Here is a 17,459-nt window from a genome sequence, read left to right on the forward strand (position 1 = left end):
CTCAACCTCCAACGGGAGCAGTTCTTCTAACGCTATCACACAAACGGAGGGGTAAAAATGATAGATATATATTAAAGGAATCCAACAGAAACACTGACAATAAGACATACTTAAGTAATTTGATAATAGGATTTCAAAGAAGTAGGATGTGTCACTGTTTGCTCCCACAATTCAATAGAAAACTTGCAGGAGAAAAGAAGCTAAGCATTCTTCTGTTCTTTGCAATGACCCAGCTTGGGTTTTGAGCCCTGTGCTTCGTGAGTTAAATGAACAGTCTCCAAAAATCCTCACATATCCTTTCATTAACTCACTTAGTCTCACATTCCTTTGAAAGTATCTTTTCTATATATGTTATACAGCTAATACCTTACTTTCTGAGAAATGATTCACAGAAAATATTCTGCTGAAGCACAAAAGGCAAATGTTTTCACACCTTTCCTTTATGTCATTGTATGAAGGACATGACTTTCTTCTAGTGAAATGCCTTACCCCATGTCTCCCATTATGCATCCAGACCACGTATCCTCACACTTACACTCACCTGACAACAACAATAAAAAAAATTACATCATGAGTTTTGTGAGTCCAAAATAACACATTTCTTTTCACAAAAAAACACACTATAGTAAATTCCATTTCATATTTAAATACAGGTTGAGAATGTGCTGGTTTATTCCACACCTTAATTTAAGTGTATCAGGGCATGCCGACAAACTTTCTTTCAAAAATTATACATGATATGCAATCCTGAGATTTGAAAAATATGTCCTGTTTTTCTCTCCTCTTAAAGTGAAGTTAGGGGAAATGGCAGTGTCAGCCTGCAGCACTTGCAAATCATGAGTCAGCTCTTCTGCCTTCTCCTGTGTCATGGTATTTGATTCCCAAATTTTCAGAGTAAAAAAAAAAAATGAATAATTTTAACCCTTCTTGTAGTTTTTTAGTTCTCTTCTTCAGTTATGCTAATGTGAATGAGGAAATCTTCACTTGGGGGGGGAGACGCGGATGACCCAAACCAACAATAACGTACACAAACCCACATAAAACGGTCAGTAAACACAAGCCAGTACAGTACGATCTAGCAGCTTCTTCCACTCTCCCTCCCTTCCCTGCCTGCCTCCCTTTCCCATGCAACTCCCCAGCAGGCAGAGGGCAGCCCTCCCTTCTGCCTGGGATTGCTTTGCTCTGGTCACAGCCCTCCGCTTTCAAAAATGTATCTTGTGCCTATTTATGTACATATGCTTTATATGTATACTTTCTCTTTCTGCAATCTTCCTTACTGTAATACATGAATATCAGTTTGCTTCCATCTTAAAAGTACAATTAAAAAGGAAATGAGGCTCTGTCCAACAGCTGCATTCTCTTCCCTCCCCACCAAAAGTGTCCTGCTCCTCTCCTCAGCTATGGGAAAGGGAAGCGGAATCACCATTGACAATTTTCACTTTTACCATGCCCCTATAGCAGGTTCATAGTATGCAGCTGGAACATGAAAAGTGAACATGTCAGTAGCAGTAGCATAGAGCATCCATCCTGCATTTCTGAAGATTTTTCAAAATAAAGTTACATAAACTGCAAAAACCTTTACATGTAGATATATCTCTGCATTATATACTGTCTTTGCAATGCCTGAAAACAAAGTTCACCTAAGCAGAGTTCTAATACTCAATAATTTATTTTTTTAATGTAAGCCACATAACTACACATGATCCAAAAACTCCAATTCATCATCTAAATTGTTTCAAAACTTTATTATTATTTTAATCATATCAAGCTGGGACTTCATATAACATGGAAGCAGGGAGGGTGAGGTGCCTGCTGAGCGGGGGATGGGGCAGAGGTCTGAACTAAAACATTGCAGGTAAATAGGGGTTACTAAGAAGCTGAATGCCAACGTTAGATAAAAGAAATGTTAGCAGGAGGCAAATACAGGTACTTTGGGTAATCTGCAAGAGGAATTAAATCAAGGCAAGAAGGGAAAAAAATTTTTTGTCAAAACCATCCTGTGTAACGGGATTGAGGCAGCTCCTCAACAACCCCGGGTCTAATAACATGTTTCTACCTTTCTGCCATAAGAAAGCAGCCATTCGGCCTGTGGGTTTGACATCAATCTCCCTGAAATGAATGGAAGTGGCAGACACCTTTATGATTTATTTTTAATGAAATGGTGACACCAGTGCTGCCAGCAGTTATGGGCAGGAGGGTATTTATCACAAGAAAAATAAAAATATTCCAACATGTGAGAAACATGGGGGAAAAAACACCTATCAGAGACACACTGATAAGATCCTCCACTTTTTAAGATTTTTCTCTTGAGACAGAGTGAAAAAGCAAACAAACTTACCACTTAGAAGTTTTCTTCTGTCTGAGAAAATGCCAATGTTTTGGGCCAAGGTCTGTGCCAGGGTAACTGCCATTAAGTCTGGCTTTCCAAACTGAAAGAAACAGGCAAGGTAGGAAGAGTGATCAGTTACATACAGGTATCTCAGATACAAGTGAGGCTTTTCTCATTTCAAGTCAATAAAAGGCAAAATCAGATGCTTGTGTTAGAGTTCTTACTTCAGAGCAGATAGTTAATGGACAAGTGAAGAAAACTAAATGCTGGCTTATGGACAAGTTAGGAGCAAGTCTGTTTCTTTCTTGCTGTTGTAGCTGCAAGTATGAATGACAGGATATTGCAGAGTCTGCTAAAAAGTGTATTTGAATCCATATCTGACTTTGTTCACTCATCGCTCTTCATTGAAACATCCCTTCTATACAGCTGCACTAAAAGCCTGCATCAGCGAAGAAGCAGCAAGGTATTTTGAGAAACATATCTGCACAGATAAATTTCCAGCACTTTTTGCTCATACCAGTATCCCCACCTACCTCGTTCACACCTCCACCTTTAAGCAAGGAGCAGATTCCACCAGTGTGGGCTACACCACTTCGACTGCTCTGAAATCGACTCCCCCTTTGACAAAAAGGAAAAGAAAAGAAAGTTTACCCTGCTCAGTCCATGAGTTCTGCATCTATCCATCCCAGTATTCACCCTTCTGACTTCCTCATGAGAAACCGGCATTTGTAAATGCTGGTTGCCACCACTACGCAACAAACTATGCAAAAACAAAATGGGAAAGACTGATAACCACTCACAAACCTCACATGACAAATTATCTCTTCCTTCTCAGCCTACCTAATAGAAGAAATCATAAGAAGAAGGGGACTATTTTGCCAAACCACCTAAATCTCACTAGCCTTTTGTTCGTTGATGTAATATGGCAGCAAGTGACTTCTGGCATGTGCTACAGACAGAGCACAGGAGAGGCCACCGTGCTGCCAATGCATGTGGGACTAGTAAAAAGACATGTGTCTAGTTTGATAATTCTGATGTGTTAAAACTCAAAGGGGCATGGATTAATAGCTCTCTGATGCAGAGGCAGGCGAAACTCCCTGGAACTGCTGCTGATCTCATCCAAGGGACAAATGCACTCTGAGCCTAACACTAATCATCTCTTCGGTGTTGACTATGTCAGCATGACTGCCAGTTACTGGAGACAAAATATACTCTGCTCCACTTCAGAGTACTGATCTATTCAAGCTGTGCAAATTGTTTTTTTCAAAGGAAAACAGAAAAACATCAAGAAACAATACAACGGGCTAACTGTGCTGAAGGTGGAAGTTCACTTGTAACCACTGTACCATCATACCAGCCAGCCTCACCTCCCAACTGAGCTATCTCTCACTCACAGACACAATTTCAGAAACTGGTATTTCTAAACAATCTATGAATGCAATACCTCAGACACCATTGATAGTGGTGTTGTGGATAGCACTGGAACTAGAATTACAGTGGTATCGAGAGTCCCACTCACAGGGCAAGTAAGACTCTCTTTGTCCTAGCCAATTCACAAATATCCATAAGAACAAGACTTCCCCCCAAAGACCTTACAATATCACTAGAGAAGATACATGAAGGATGTGAGAAAAACTGATTCTCATTTTACAGATGAAGAACTGAGACATGGAGAAACCAAAATCTGCAAGCAGATCTTACTACTTCCCTTCATAGCAGAAGTCAACAACAGTAGTTAAGCATGCACAAAAATTCTTAGAGGGTGGATACTGGGGTTGGTATCCTGGCACCCTACCAGAGTCATGTGGAAGTGAGGTGTTCAGATTAAGTTTATTCATATAGGCTCCTACAACAGTCAGCAGAGAGGAATAAGGACTCCAACAGAGCAGTTCAACTGGCCTGACTCATTTATAACAATGTCAGCCATGAACATCTCTATTTTTATAGATATATTCTATCAATCTTACTTCCAAAACAATTAAAGATATTTAGAGAAAATTACATTCCTCCCAGCTTGTTCTTCTTATAGCACATACCTCTTCAGAAAACAAACTGTTTTGAGGATCTGAAACACTTCAGTAGTCCTGCAGCATGCAAGTCATTCAACAAAGTGAAGCAGGCCATGGTGCTTTTTAAGCAGTAAACCTCACTGGTTTCAAAACCAGTGTTCTGCTTCTAAGTAACACAACGGAGCTGTCCATGCTCTACTGCCAAAGAAGCCAACCTCTGAGGTGGAACCAACCGTGCATCACCTTCTATGTAGCTGCACTTGGGGAGTAGGTAATTGCACAGAATAACCAAGGATTACAGCACATGCAGCTTGGGCTTAGCATTAAAAATTAAAATGAGAGTTAAACCTCTAGTTGCAGTGGCAGGCACTTTGTGTGTTAACTTTTTCCCACCTCCCCCCATCAGAAACATTATTTTCTGAATTACTGTAGGTTACACACTCAACAGAAAGCAGATGCATCAGCCACTCGTGACAAGCAACTCCCAAGGAAATAAACAAACACACCCAGTAATAAAACATCACATGAGGTTACGTACGAAAAAAGGTGAACTGCGTCACTTTTCTCTCTGATAAAATCCCTCCTATATTTCATAAACTCACGTAGGGTCACCAAGGGGTTTTCAGATATGGTGAACTTGTTATCAGTAGCCCAGGTTTCCATGGCAACCAATACTATCCTGGTGTTAAGTTGTTCTTTATATATCTAGCACATTAACAGAATGAACAAATATATTATGTCAAATAGAATAAATGTGAGGTTTACCCCTTTTTTGTAATAGCTTGCATTTTTACATAACTAAATATTTAGCTTGTTCCAGCACACTTTAGGTTCTCTGAGGTGATTTTATCTCCCTTAAAACCAACCAACAAACATGAGAAAAAAAGTAAAATCTAAATTTTAGGTCTAGTTCTTCATTCAGCTATCTCAGCCTGCAAAAAGATCTTTTGCAGGATGCATGCAGGCAGAGATGCATAGAAGAGAGATGGGATTTTTGAAAAATTACTATAGAACCATTCCAAATAGTTAAAAGATTTGGAATTAATGGGACTTTTATAACATCCAGCTCACCCCAGCAATACACAAGGGCTCTCTTACAGTAGTGATCTATAAAACCACAGTTTTCATCGTTACACATCTCTACAGGAGTATTTAACCTTATGGTGGCTGAATCACAAAAAAAAGGGCCATCCTTTCAATGCTGGGGGTTAATACTCCACACCAAATACTATGAATGAGTGGGAACCGCTTTTTTTTTTTTTTTTTTCCTAGTAATACTTTTATGGGGTGAGATGCAAGAGCCAGCAGCTCATCCAATTTAGCACAAGCAGTAAGTCACAAATATAATCCACATAATCCATCTGTATGTCCCTATTCTAACTTACTTACTAAAATGCACTGTTTCTGGAGAAATTTTAGTGTATTCTAATGTTCTTTGGGTTTCAGGTTGTCAACATAGGGGTCTCATGTTAAAACTGTCACATCTAAGGTGCTCTTTAAAACTCAGGCTCAAGGGATTGATCCAGCAGGATGTTTGAAGCCACAAGAAATCTCTAGTGCTTTATGTTAGACAAAGGCTTTATATGTGGCTGACTGTGGTTCTAAATGAAAATTTGTGATCTTCACATATCTTATGATTAGGTATACCATGAACTGACAACTCCTGCATCTATTGGCACGAGAATCATCTCACACGTAAAAGAACATTTACTTGAGGGATACTTACTAAATCTGCCATGTTCACAACTGATTTAGCATAGCTGTTTGTATGGCCAACTGACAAGCGGTGCTTTTTACACTGTGAAACAAACACAGAGAAGTTACATACACAGGCTTCAAAAAAAGAAGCTCAATTTCCAAAAAGGTACAAAGTAAAGAGCAACTACATCAACAGTAAAATCCCTGCACAAGGTTCGGTCTCCTGTGCTGAATGGGTTGTTAACAAGCGATAGTAGAAAATCGCTCAGAAATGCACATTACTGGTATACTTTACAACAGCTGCTGTGAGGATTCATTAATTCCTGTTTGGAAATTACTTGAATATCTTTACTCAAAAAATACTATAGGAACAGGAACATAATGTTATTGTCTTCACTATCTTTATTATTGGCAATTTTAAAGTTAATTCCAAATGCCAACACAGAAATTAGCGACACAACTTCCATAGCTGAGACTCCTTTAGGGATGTAAGACCAAGAGCGCCCGCATCCATGTTTTAGTGGGCAAGAAGTGCCCAGCAACTAGGGAGTCGGAAAGGCATGCTTTCAAGCAGGAATGGGGGGGTGGGGGTGGGGTGGGGGTGGGGTGGGGGGATGGGGAATACCAAAAATTACAAAGTTACACTTAGTAAAAAAACCAGGACAGGACTGTGAAGCTCAAAATGGCAGATCCCCTCTCAGTGTTCTCCAGGCTAAACAGGCCCAGGTCTCAGTCTTCCCTCATAAGGGAGATTCTCCAATCCCTCAATCCTCTCCATAGCCCTCCGCTGGACCCTCTCCAGCAGTTCCCTGTCCCTCTTGAACTGGGCAGCCCAGCACTGGCCCCAGCACTCCAGGTGCTGCCTCACCAGGGCAGAGCACAGGGGCAGGATCACCTCCCTCGACCTGGTGGCCACACTCCTCCCCATGCACCCCAGGATCCCACTGGCCTTCTTGGCCCCAAGGGCACCCTGCTGGCTCATGGGCACCTTGCTGTCCACCAAAATCCCCAGGTCCTTCTCCACAGAGCTGCCTTCCAGCAGGTCAACCCCTGGCCTGTACTGGTGCATGGGGTTGTTCCTCCCTTTTCCCATTTGAACGAGCTGTTTTTTCTTCAATACACTAATCTTTATTATGTCTCTTTCCACTGCATTAAAGAGCCTATTTATGTTCTCCCACAGAAAGTATACAAGCTTAACAAAATAATTTTCTCTATATTGATTTGGACGTATCAAAAAAATCTAGTCACTATTAATCTCCCCATTGTCAACAGCTGCTGCACAATTGCAATAACTACATTATTGATTGCTGAGTGACTATAACAAAGATAAGTGCTCAAGAAAGCCAGGAAGAAAATCATCAGCTTAAGTCACGCTGACATTAGTTACTTTATAACACAAAGCTTTAATTTATGACCCTTCTTTCTGATACGCAAGTTGGTTGCAGTCTTGGTGAAAATACCTTGCCAAAATTCAGAAGCAACCACCAATGATTAATGAGACCGTAATCTCTTCTCTTAAGGGCATACTGAATTTATTCTGGCCATATATTGTTCTCTATTGTTATCCTTTATGGACCAATTAAGATAATTTGATGTTAATGGTAACTTCTGTAAGATGTTGAAGTGCATCAGTCTTACCATTAAGTGATCATTTACAATCATTAACTCAATGTATTTTGTTTCCTCTTCAACTTTACGTGGAATCTGACGAACCTACAAGAGAACACAACTATAAGAGAGTCTAACAAGTACAGACAGTGTAACTGGCAACTAGAGGTTACTTCAGAAACCAAACTTCCATTGCATACATTTTTCTATTGTCTTAATTCTGGTCTCAGATATTGATGAAACTTCCGGTGCTTAGTTGAATCATTTTGAAAAACTCACCTCCACCAGGACACTATATGACCCTAAACATTGAGATCAAGTCTTTCAACCCATCTAATCCCAAATTTAGGGTTTTTTTTAAAGAAAGAGAATACTCAGTGGTGCCTATAGCTCTAAAAATTGCATGTGTCAGCTATTTTTTTTCCCCACGGAGAAAGGGATCCCTCCTGCATTCTTTATGAAAATTCTTTGTAACAATTCTATTATTTATTCACACACTGCTCAATTCATACAGGGAGTGTCGTATCCACCTCTGTGTTACGCTTACTTTGCATTTAGAAACATTTATGATTGTGCTGCTTCATGGTGTCCTTGTTTTCCTGGGTTTTCCAGGAGAGTTATTACATCATTATGACTTAAAAATGCAGAGTAATGGGTAGTTTATAGAAAGCTAGCAAACCACCTGATATAATAAAATAAGACCCTCAAGAATGACTTCTAGAATTTCTCCTATATCTTTCTCACTCATCTTGTGCCTCTGAGAGGCGTGCATTAGTTAAGAGATGTTAAAGCCATCTTCCCCCTCCCACTGCTCTCAGTATTTCATTTTTGCCTCCGCTGTTCAGTTCCCCTGACCGGGCTCTGTTTTAACCTGTACCATCATTTGAACTCCATTCCTAAAATACAAAAAAATGCTGCAATCTTTCCAGGGTACAGACAAACATCTGCACTTAGTGGCTCCCCCACTTTAATGAACTCTCAGTTTAAAGTATTTATTTTAAATCAAAGTCAAGTGAGATAAAGTAGCTACTTTGCAAACCATAAACGGTTCATTAATTGGGAGTTTCTGATAAAACTCTATATTCAAAATGAGAGAAAACATTTTAGCTACTTTTTCATTTGCAATTTAGCAGTGTTTAACAATTTTATAACTCTTCAGGTAGGCAATGTCCAGGAGAACCCAACAATGTTTTGTCAGCGTTAAGATACCTCTTTTTGTAACAGCTGTATTGACACCAAGGGCTCATGCCAAACCAGCAGTAGCAGCAGGACTCCACCTGGACAAATTAATTCAGCAGACACGAAACAAACTTGATGGCATAGTACTTATGAACAAGCATATTAGCACATACCTGCCTTTTACTTCTTTTGTGTCTCGGCTTTACAACAAACTTCTGTGATGTAGTATTCATTTGCCAGAACTCTAAGCAGAAAACACAGGCAAATACATTGAATGTTTACAAGAATATAGCGCAACCATTAGTGACCTTGATGCCGCGTGACAGTAGCGTGGCATTCTTTGGCACATCAGGTGTACTAACAACTCATTTTCTCAAGTTTCCAGCTAGAAAGGAGGCAACGTTACGGATGTTCCCCAGAAACAGGGTTCTTATCAAAAACTCTTATTAGTGATAATCTCGGTCTGCTGAAACAGATGATCTGTGGGTGTCACGCTTCAGAAAGCGCAGCAGATGTTCTACGCCAAAACTTCACCAACACTGGGCATGTAATATTATTAACACAGCACTTCCATGGAGTGAATCACATTTTCGGGAATTCAGCAGACATTCACACAGCTCTTGCAATAGCTACCTAAATTAATAAGAAGAGCATGGAAGGAAGAATTAATGCTTTAAGACGATTATATTCACAAAGTAAAATATGTTAGAGTTGGGCAAAACCTTAAGAGATTTTGGCAATGCTCGCTATCAATACAATATTCCTCCCTGCTAATCCCACTGTGTCTTTAATTTCTTAAACCTCTAATCATAAGAACCAAGTAGTTTATTCTTTTGCCAAATCCCTTCCACCAAATCTATTACTAGCTGCTCGTGGAAAGGGACACATTATAAACTAAGAAGTTTTATTTGCTCTCACCCTTTTAAATGTCCAAGAAGTATTTTTCCATCTTTAATTTTAGATCCATCGTCCCTGCCTCACTTTTTCCTATACAACATAAATTTTTTTTCCTATACAACATAAATTTATTTACCTTGTATAAACATGTTTACCATTCACATAACCCCACAAAAGTTCTTTTTTTGAGACACCTATATTAAACATTTGCAGTTACTTATTTTGTAATATGTCTTTTTCACTTGACTGCATTCCCTCCTTTGTGCTTTCTGCAGCTTTGGACATCCTTTCAGTCTCCAGGAACTGAAAATTGCTTTCAGTATTCCTGCAGAGAAGTAGACAATACTATAGGATCTGCGTAAATTAAGGGACTTCCAGTTCACATACCTTTGTGCACAACTTTTGGTTGTGTTACAAAATCCTGAACAGTTCACTTTCACTGGTGAGTCAACTTAAGTTTCTCACAGCTCCACCTCCCACCTGCTGTACATTAACTCTATAGTTTCTGCATGAGGTTCAAACAACAGGATTAAAACCAATGCTGATAGGAATTTGACAGGGCTGCCATATCAGCAAAACTTTAAAACACAAAGCTGAATTGCCCATCTGACAAAACATTACCAGACATAAGTGCTAATCTTAACCAGGAGTGGCTAGTTACTGGTAACACAAACCAGGAAAGCAAAGCATGACTGACTGGTATTTTCTTGGTTAAATCTTGGACTTAGATGCTGTCAGTTTGGTATGTGAAGTCTGAGGATATCTTTTTATGGAGGGGCCTGGAAAACCATAGGCCCTTTGCTTAAAAATGTTTTCATGGTTACACCAGTGCATTGGTTACACCAGTGCATTTGAGGATTTTCTTTACAAAAAGGACCTAAAATAAACCAAATCAAATCCAGGGTTCCCTATTTATTGCTTAAAGACCTGCAATCTCTAGAGCTCACAATGATGAGAAACTAAATATTGAATTTTTTTTAACAAATTTGCTTTTGATTATACTTTGCATATGCTGGTTAATTTAGTCTGTGTTCTAATGCTATGCAACTGGCTCTCAACCAGTCATTTTAGGTGTTATATCACGGCTAATGAAACTGGTAAAAATACAACTTTTCAATCAATAAAATAATAATTTACAATATGTATACAGGGTCTCAGATAACTTTACCAGCAAATGTGACCATTTTACCCACCATCGGAAGTCAGTCATCTCTAGAGGGAAATGATGCAGCCATTAACGCAACACATTAACACTGTGCTATAATTCACAAGCTTGACGAATTCATGTAGGGTGCATTTCCAGCCAGGGACCCTCAGGCAAAAGAACATGACCAACAAAGTCACAGGAAATGTAGATAGCTGAGAAAGCCTAGGGGGAATTTTGATGAGAACATATTACCTTGAAAAAGTATAATGAGTATTCATAGAATCATCTAGGCTGGAAAAGCACTTTAAGATCATTGAGCCCAGCCGTAAACCTAACACTACCAAGTCCCACTGAACCATGTCCCTAAGTGCCACATCTACACACATCTTCAAGTAATCTCAAAAGAAAAAGACATTTGTTATGCATTATTTAAAAAACATCACCTTCAATAGCACAGTGTTATCTAAGACCATGTCAGGGCACTGTATGTTTCAATACAGTTTGTGAGAAAAAATAGTCTAACTAAATTATGAAGTCAAATGCTCTAAGCATGCCAAGTCATCTATCCAAGCCTTCCTTATTTAAAGTCCTCATTACATTGTCAGACCACTGCAAAGTACAGTACAATTAATTCTTTTCTGGATAGCTTTCTTTTTTTCTTTTTTTTTAATATCCAAGGACTAAAAGAATGTAAAAAGTATGTTGCTATCAAACTGTGGTATATGTGTGTGCTTTTACTATCACTGATATTGAGTAATAATCCCTGTTACATGATTTTTTTTTTTCCTTTCTAATATCAATACTGTAGTTAATGATACATCCAGTCCATTCCTAACACAGTGCTGAGTGGAAATCTTAGCTTACACACAGACTCTTTTAAAGAAGAAAATTTTGACATCAAGGAAGATCTCCTCAGGCTGGGCAAATTGATAAATTAGGAGAGTAATAAGGAATGTAAGAAATACTGATGACATAATCTAGCACAGTGCTCGCTACTAATAATAATGATTCTGCTGTAGTACTTAAAAATCAATCACAATAATATTATTAGCTGCAAATACAATTAACTGCAAATCTTGTTTAAAGAAAACAAAAAACAAAAAGTCAAGACAACAGTCAGCACTGTCCAGACTGGCAGGGAGAGGCAGTACCAAGCAGCAACACTGGTGGGGCAGCATGTGCAAGGAGCGAAAGAGAAGGTGGGGCAGGGTATGCAGCAGGTTGAGGGATGAACGATAGGGCACCTGTGGGCACAGGGAGAAGGGTGGGGGAGCAGAAGGTGGCGTGGGCTGCCCTCATCCTCTGGAGCTGCAGCTACGCATGGAGGATGACTTAAAGACAGAGATAAATTGAATAATCACAAAGAAAAATGTTGGCAAACCTAATGAGGATATAACCTATTACATCTATCAAAACTTTCACTGTAAACCTCAGAAAAACCTTTCCAAACAGGCTTACAATAACAAGCATGGGCATGTGGGAAAGCAGGCTGTGAGTTAAAGTTTATTTCTCCATACATGGGATACTAAAACATAAAGCGATAAAAGATTAGCATCTTACCTTGTATAATTAAGACTAGCACTCCACAATTAAATCTTTTAACTTTTTCTACAACGTGGTGATTCTAATTCAATCCAATGGCAACATCTTCCATTATGTCACATGCTGGGCCTTGTACAGCAAAGCCAGCAATTATTTACTTCTTATCTACATTAAAATCGAAACTGCACAAGTGTATCTGGATTTTTATGGGGGGAAAAACCCCAACAAAACAAAAAAAAACCCTGTAGCTCTATTTTGACAGGTTTTTTGAAAACCAAGAAGCTTTGGTGGAGGTGACACTGGTGGATTATATTTGCAATTAACTGCTTTTCATCATTTAAAAGCAGAAAATAATTTTTTTCTAAAATCTTGAAAACATAAAATATCACTATTAGGAAACCTGATAGATACCTACTAAGTACCAGTTCTAGCAGTCTCCTACTTTAACAACCTGTGACAGAAGATTCATATTAAACTCAGCAGTGGTTGCAGTATTTCCAACCTTTCAAATGACATATCCTCAAGAAAGTGTGGTAAAAGATGTACTTTATTATTCAGCCTAAAGCTAAATAAAGTGTTGCCATTACACTACCATCTTGACAAGTACAGGGAGTAACCATGGTATGTGTCTAAGGTGCATATACCTAGGAAGCTTCATGATACAGATGCTGACATCTCACACTGCATGAACCTTCTGTCCTGCCCCCCTCCATCCCAATGCCTTCTCCACCTCACCTGGGCAATCACCAGCAGAGGACATAAGGCACCAGGCTGGGATACTAATTTTGTTTAGACTAAAAGATTCCTTCTTCAGAACTGAAATCAAGGTGCCCCAACAGTAGCAATTTCCCTTGTTTTTTCTCATTAGCTCTCCGAATGATTCTAATTGCTTAACAACTAGCAAACCTGCACACACTGTTTTGCAGGGAAGGGCCCACCTTTGTGCAGTACACAGCACCGTAAGATCCCAGATCCAACTATTACCATAGGACAAACAGTTTGTAACAAGATGATTAGACGTCTGTAATTCTCCTGAAGAAATCCGAGGTGGTTTCTACCAAAATGACAGTGTCTATGAAGAACAGTTTTATTTATCCAAGATATATTTTGTAGAGTAGGAAAACACATCTGTAAAACTGGCAAATCCATGACCAAATGCAGATATGCCACGAATACTGCAATTTTAGCTTTAAATATCAAGCCAACTTCCAAGATGAAGAATATTTTTTAAAAGAACCTCTTCTCCATCCACACACAATATAAACTGTTTATGGGGATTCATCACTACAAAGCACTTGAAACCGCTTCTGCCTCCAAATTAATTTGTACTGAAATACATGACCCACACTGCAGCCAGTACTGTGAAAGATGCTTAATGGACTGAAGATGAGAGAGTCACTGAACAGCAATGGTGTTTGGCAAATTCTTGGCTCCTAGTCTTCTGCTCACACCATGGTACTCACCCTTTATCTCAAAGTAGGAAAAATCCACTAAGAGTTTTCTTGGCTCCTAGTCTTCTGCTCACACCATGGTACTCACCCTTTATCTCAAAGTAGGAAAAATCCACTAAGAGTTGTCAACCACTGGCAACGTGGGGTTTATTCTCAACATCTTTAGGCTACCTCAGTCCTTTCCTGTCTACAACTACTAGCATATAATGCAGTCCAGAGACCACATGACTTGTTAAGAGAAACATACATCAGAACATGAAGGTCTAGGAGAGGTGTCATTCATTGAATCAGGGGTTTTTCAGTGCTTCAGGTTCTTTTCCAGTGCTTTCAGTGTTTCAGATTCCTTTTTTTTTTCAGTGCTTTTTTATTTAATTAGGAAAAAGAAGAGATATACAAATAAACAGTATACTATCAGAATATTATCTATCAAACATGTTTAACAAATTTGGCCTTAAACTAAGACAAGTCAGTAAGTCATGAATATAAAAAAAAACATACCAGATGGCAGATCATCCGAAGGAAACTCAAACAACTTGGATTTGTAAACAGAGTGGAAATGGAAGTCATCCTGAAATAGTAAATCATTGCATGTATTATAAACTAATCCATCTCATGGGCATTAAATAGAAAGTTCTAAAGGTCCTTGTTATCCAACACCTACACTAGAGAACATGCAAGTTGCAAGGCACCATTACTCTACACTCTTCCCAACTGTGATGTGATTGTTAATGCCACAGTTAATCATCTGAGTGGCTGAGCACACTTAGAGCTAAGAGAGCTGCCCAGGGAACTTTCATGAGAGTCATTGGAGCTCCAGAACTAGAGTAAAGGCTGGAACAGGAGGAGAGGGATGTTAACGAATCCAGAGCAGGAAGTGCTGGAGAAGGGGACAGGGCACTGAGAGGCTTCTCCAGCTGGCGCCAAAGGACCCTCATCACCCTCTGGTGCTGCAACGCTCTACATCCAAGCATTACACATTACACAGTACACACGTACCACCATCTAATTTTTGGAGGTCTATTTATGTCTGTGATGATGGGGACTCCCGTATGAGCTCCCAGAGCCTTATGCCTACCCTGTGCCCATGAATGTCTGTATTCAACAAACAACACAGGAGGACTACTTAAGTTCTACTTACATCTGAAGTGTAGTTTTCATCTGGCTCAATAAGGTAAGTATGATTTCCATCAAAGAACATCCCACTGTCAAGAGCAGGAAATGTAAATACTGATATAATAAACAAATATAGTGCAACATGGAAGTAAGTTTAAGAAGTTCATATATTTTAAAAATTTAAATATTTAGAAAAGGAAGCAGTTAAAAATGGTTTCAGTAAATTAACGTAATTCTGAGTCAATATTTTGTTTCTTCACTTTAGAAAGATGTTCTCTCCCTGGTGATACAGACTATTCTTTCTTTCCCAAAGCTTCTCTACAACACATGCGAAGGCCACAAATATTGGCTAATTTATCCACCTGAAAATCCAGTTCAGAGCCCCCACTGCCATGCAAGAGAGAGCTACCTGCAACAGGTAACTAAGGCACCTGTCTTTAGGAATGTATACAGCTTTCCCCCCGAATACAAATATTATTGAATTGAATTGATCCTTGGGTTTTAATGGTTTTGATTACAAAGGTCATAATTGACTCTTTTGGGCATAGAGGGCTGTTTTGGGCATTTCAGCAATAATAATTATGATAGATGGCTTTTCTTTTGAATTGAGTTAGTTTGTATTTCCATTAAACATTAATGGGTATACACATTAACATACCAATATGGAGATTATGTGATGTTCACGATAAGGAGACAGGAAACCCCATCAGAAAGGCTTCCAGTGGTTTGTGGTGAAAAGAGATACAGAGGACTATAACTTCTGCCATGGTTGTGGAAAAGTACTCATGGTCTCTTTCTTAATGGCATAAAATCTCCTCAACCACAGAAATTTGAAGGTCATTCATGATAAGCACACTGCCACATATCTAAGAAAATGTCACTTTGCTTGCCCACATACAGTCACCAATTTTCCATACTAAATTCCAACACACAATTCAACTTGAAATGAAGAACAAACTGAACTGTTAAGGTTCTCTAAATAGGTGAAGGTAGTCTGTGACAGTAACATCAGATGCTTTTACGTTACCACTCAATGGTACAGCAAAGGTGTGGTCTGTTCCTGTAAGGATGTTTTCTATTAAGTGTTACGTCTAGTTTACTAAGGTAAAGAGTGTACTGAGGTTTAGTCTTTAACATAATGCAGGATGCACAAGTGTGGTTGAATTGCACCTTAGAAGAAAGTGTTGATACAGACATTACCCTGCAAGAGCATAAAGCCAAAGAGCATTTCTTATATCGCTACCATTCTGTTCTTCAATCAAATCAGCATTTTTTAATATAATTTTGTCTCTGCTGCAGTGGCATGCACGCATGGTTGGGATTAGACTGTATCAGCACGTACCTTTCAAAGAGGCACTACTAAAAGCTTTAAGCTTGACCATAAATGTAAACTGTAAGTTCAAACTTGGCACACAGGACAACAGCAGCATGAAAGCAAAATCATTTATTTATTTAGATTACTCTTTAGCAAACTTTTAGGCATCAAAAAGCCTCCACCAGAATTATAAAGAACAAAACCAGATACTTTTCTTTTTTCTTATCCAGTTTTTTTGCTTTTTTTTTTTAACAGCGATATTAATTTTGGTTCTGCACAGGACCAGATGCAGTCAGTAAAACAGTGTCATTCCTTTTGTAACTATTAATAAATATAAACATATTTTAAGCTTGTAAACAATTACAGCTATTAATTAATGAGCATACTTCTCTTAATACCATTCACTTCTGGGGTTAACCATTTGACATTCACAGAAGTACCTGGAGTTACTGGCTGTATAACATATATCAAGTCTGATCATGAGTATATCTACAATTTAAAGCTGCCTCACCTTTCAAATTACCTGTGCCTACTCTTTTGAAATAAATACTGCCTACACACCTTAAAATAAATATTCTAGCACCTGCCAAAGCTTCTTTACCTGAGAATAAAATGAGATTTGGGAACATCCTGCAGCAATTTTTCAGGCAAAACTTCCTTCCCTCTAACTGCAATTTTACTTAAGCACAGTCTGCAAGACGAAGCGCTATCAGCAAATGGCTTCTCATGCAATGGTTGCACCCAGCTGCACTGACCTCTGATCAAATCACTCAATAGCGTCAAGAATAACAGTCACGGCTGACCTACAGATCTGACTTGCCCGCTCAAAGCACTCATGCCTCTTTTCCAACTGACTTCAATAGTCCAGTGCTCTGTGAACAAATCACATGCTCACGGATGTGTTATAAAGCAATAGCAAAACACGGGCCATTTAAAAAAACTGGATTTTGAGTGTGCATATTATTCAAATAGAAGTTGTGAAAATCTGATTTGCAGTAATAAGAGCGGTTTTTATATTCACCACCAGTGGGCAGCAAAATCATAGACCAACCTGGTGTCTGTGCCACTGGTCTTGAAACACAGGTCCCCACCTCGTGCCTGATCATAGTTATCCACATCCCAGCAACCACTGCGTTTTGCAGTCAAAGTTTTTTGTGTTAACTCATAGGGA

The 17,459-nt window shown here is 39.0% G+C and overlaps 1 protein-coding gene across 11 annotated transcripts in view; it reads right to left on the reverse strand.

The window, feature by feature from the left end:
- Window positions 1-17,459, reverse strand: part of ADAM22 (ADAM metallopeptidase domain 22) — a 138,221-nt gene that overhangs the window by 39,030 nt on the left and 81,732 nt on the right. For all 11 annotated transcript variants that reach the window (XM_040591636.1, XM_040591635.1, XM_040591633.1 and 8 more), the window contains exons 6-14: window positions 14,999-15,062; window positions 14,359-14,428; window positions 8,997-9,067; window positions 7,675-7,749; window positions 6,065-6,136; window positions 4,877-5,043; window positions 2,863-2,947; window positions 2,339-2,429; window positions 490-541 (exon numbers count right to left, since the gene is read on the reverse strand). In XM_040591636.1, coding sequence (XP_040447570.1) covers window positions 490-541; window positions 2,339-2,429; window positions 2,863-2,947; window positions 4,877-5,043; window positions 6,065-6,136; window positions 7,675-7,749; window positions 8,997-9,067; window positions 14,359-14,428; window positions 14,999-15,062 — 747 coding nt within the window. The remainder of the gene's footprint in view (window positions 1-489; window positions 542-2,338; window positions 2,430-2,862; window positions 2,948-4,876; window positions 5,044-6,064; window positions 6,137-7,674; window positions 7,750-8,996; window positions 9,068-14,358; window positions 14,429-14,998; window positions 15,063-17,459) is intronic.

This window comes from Falco naumanni, chromosome 4 (genome assembly GCF_017639655.2).
Source record: "Falco naumanni isolate bFalNau1 chromosome 4, bFalNau1.pat, whole genome shotgun sequence".
In the NCBI taxonomy this organism is placed as follows: domain Eukaryota; kingdom Metazoa; phylum Chordata; class Aves; order Falconiformes; family Falconidae; genus Falco; species Falco naumanni.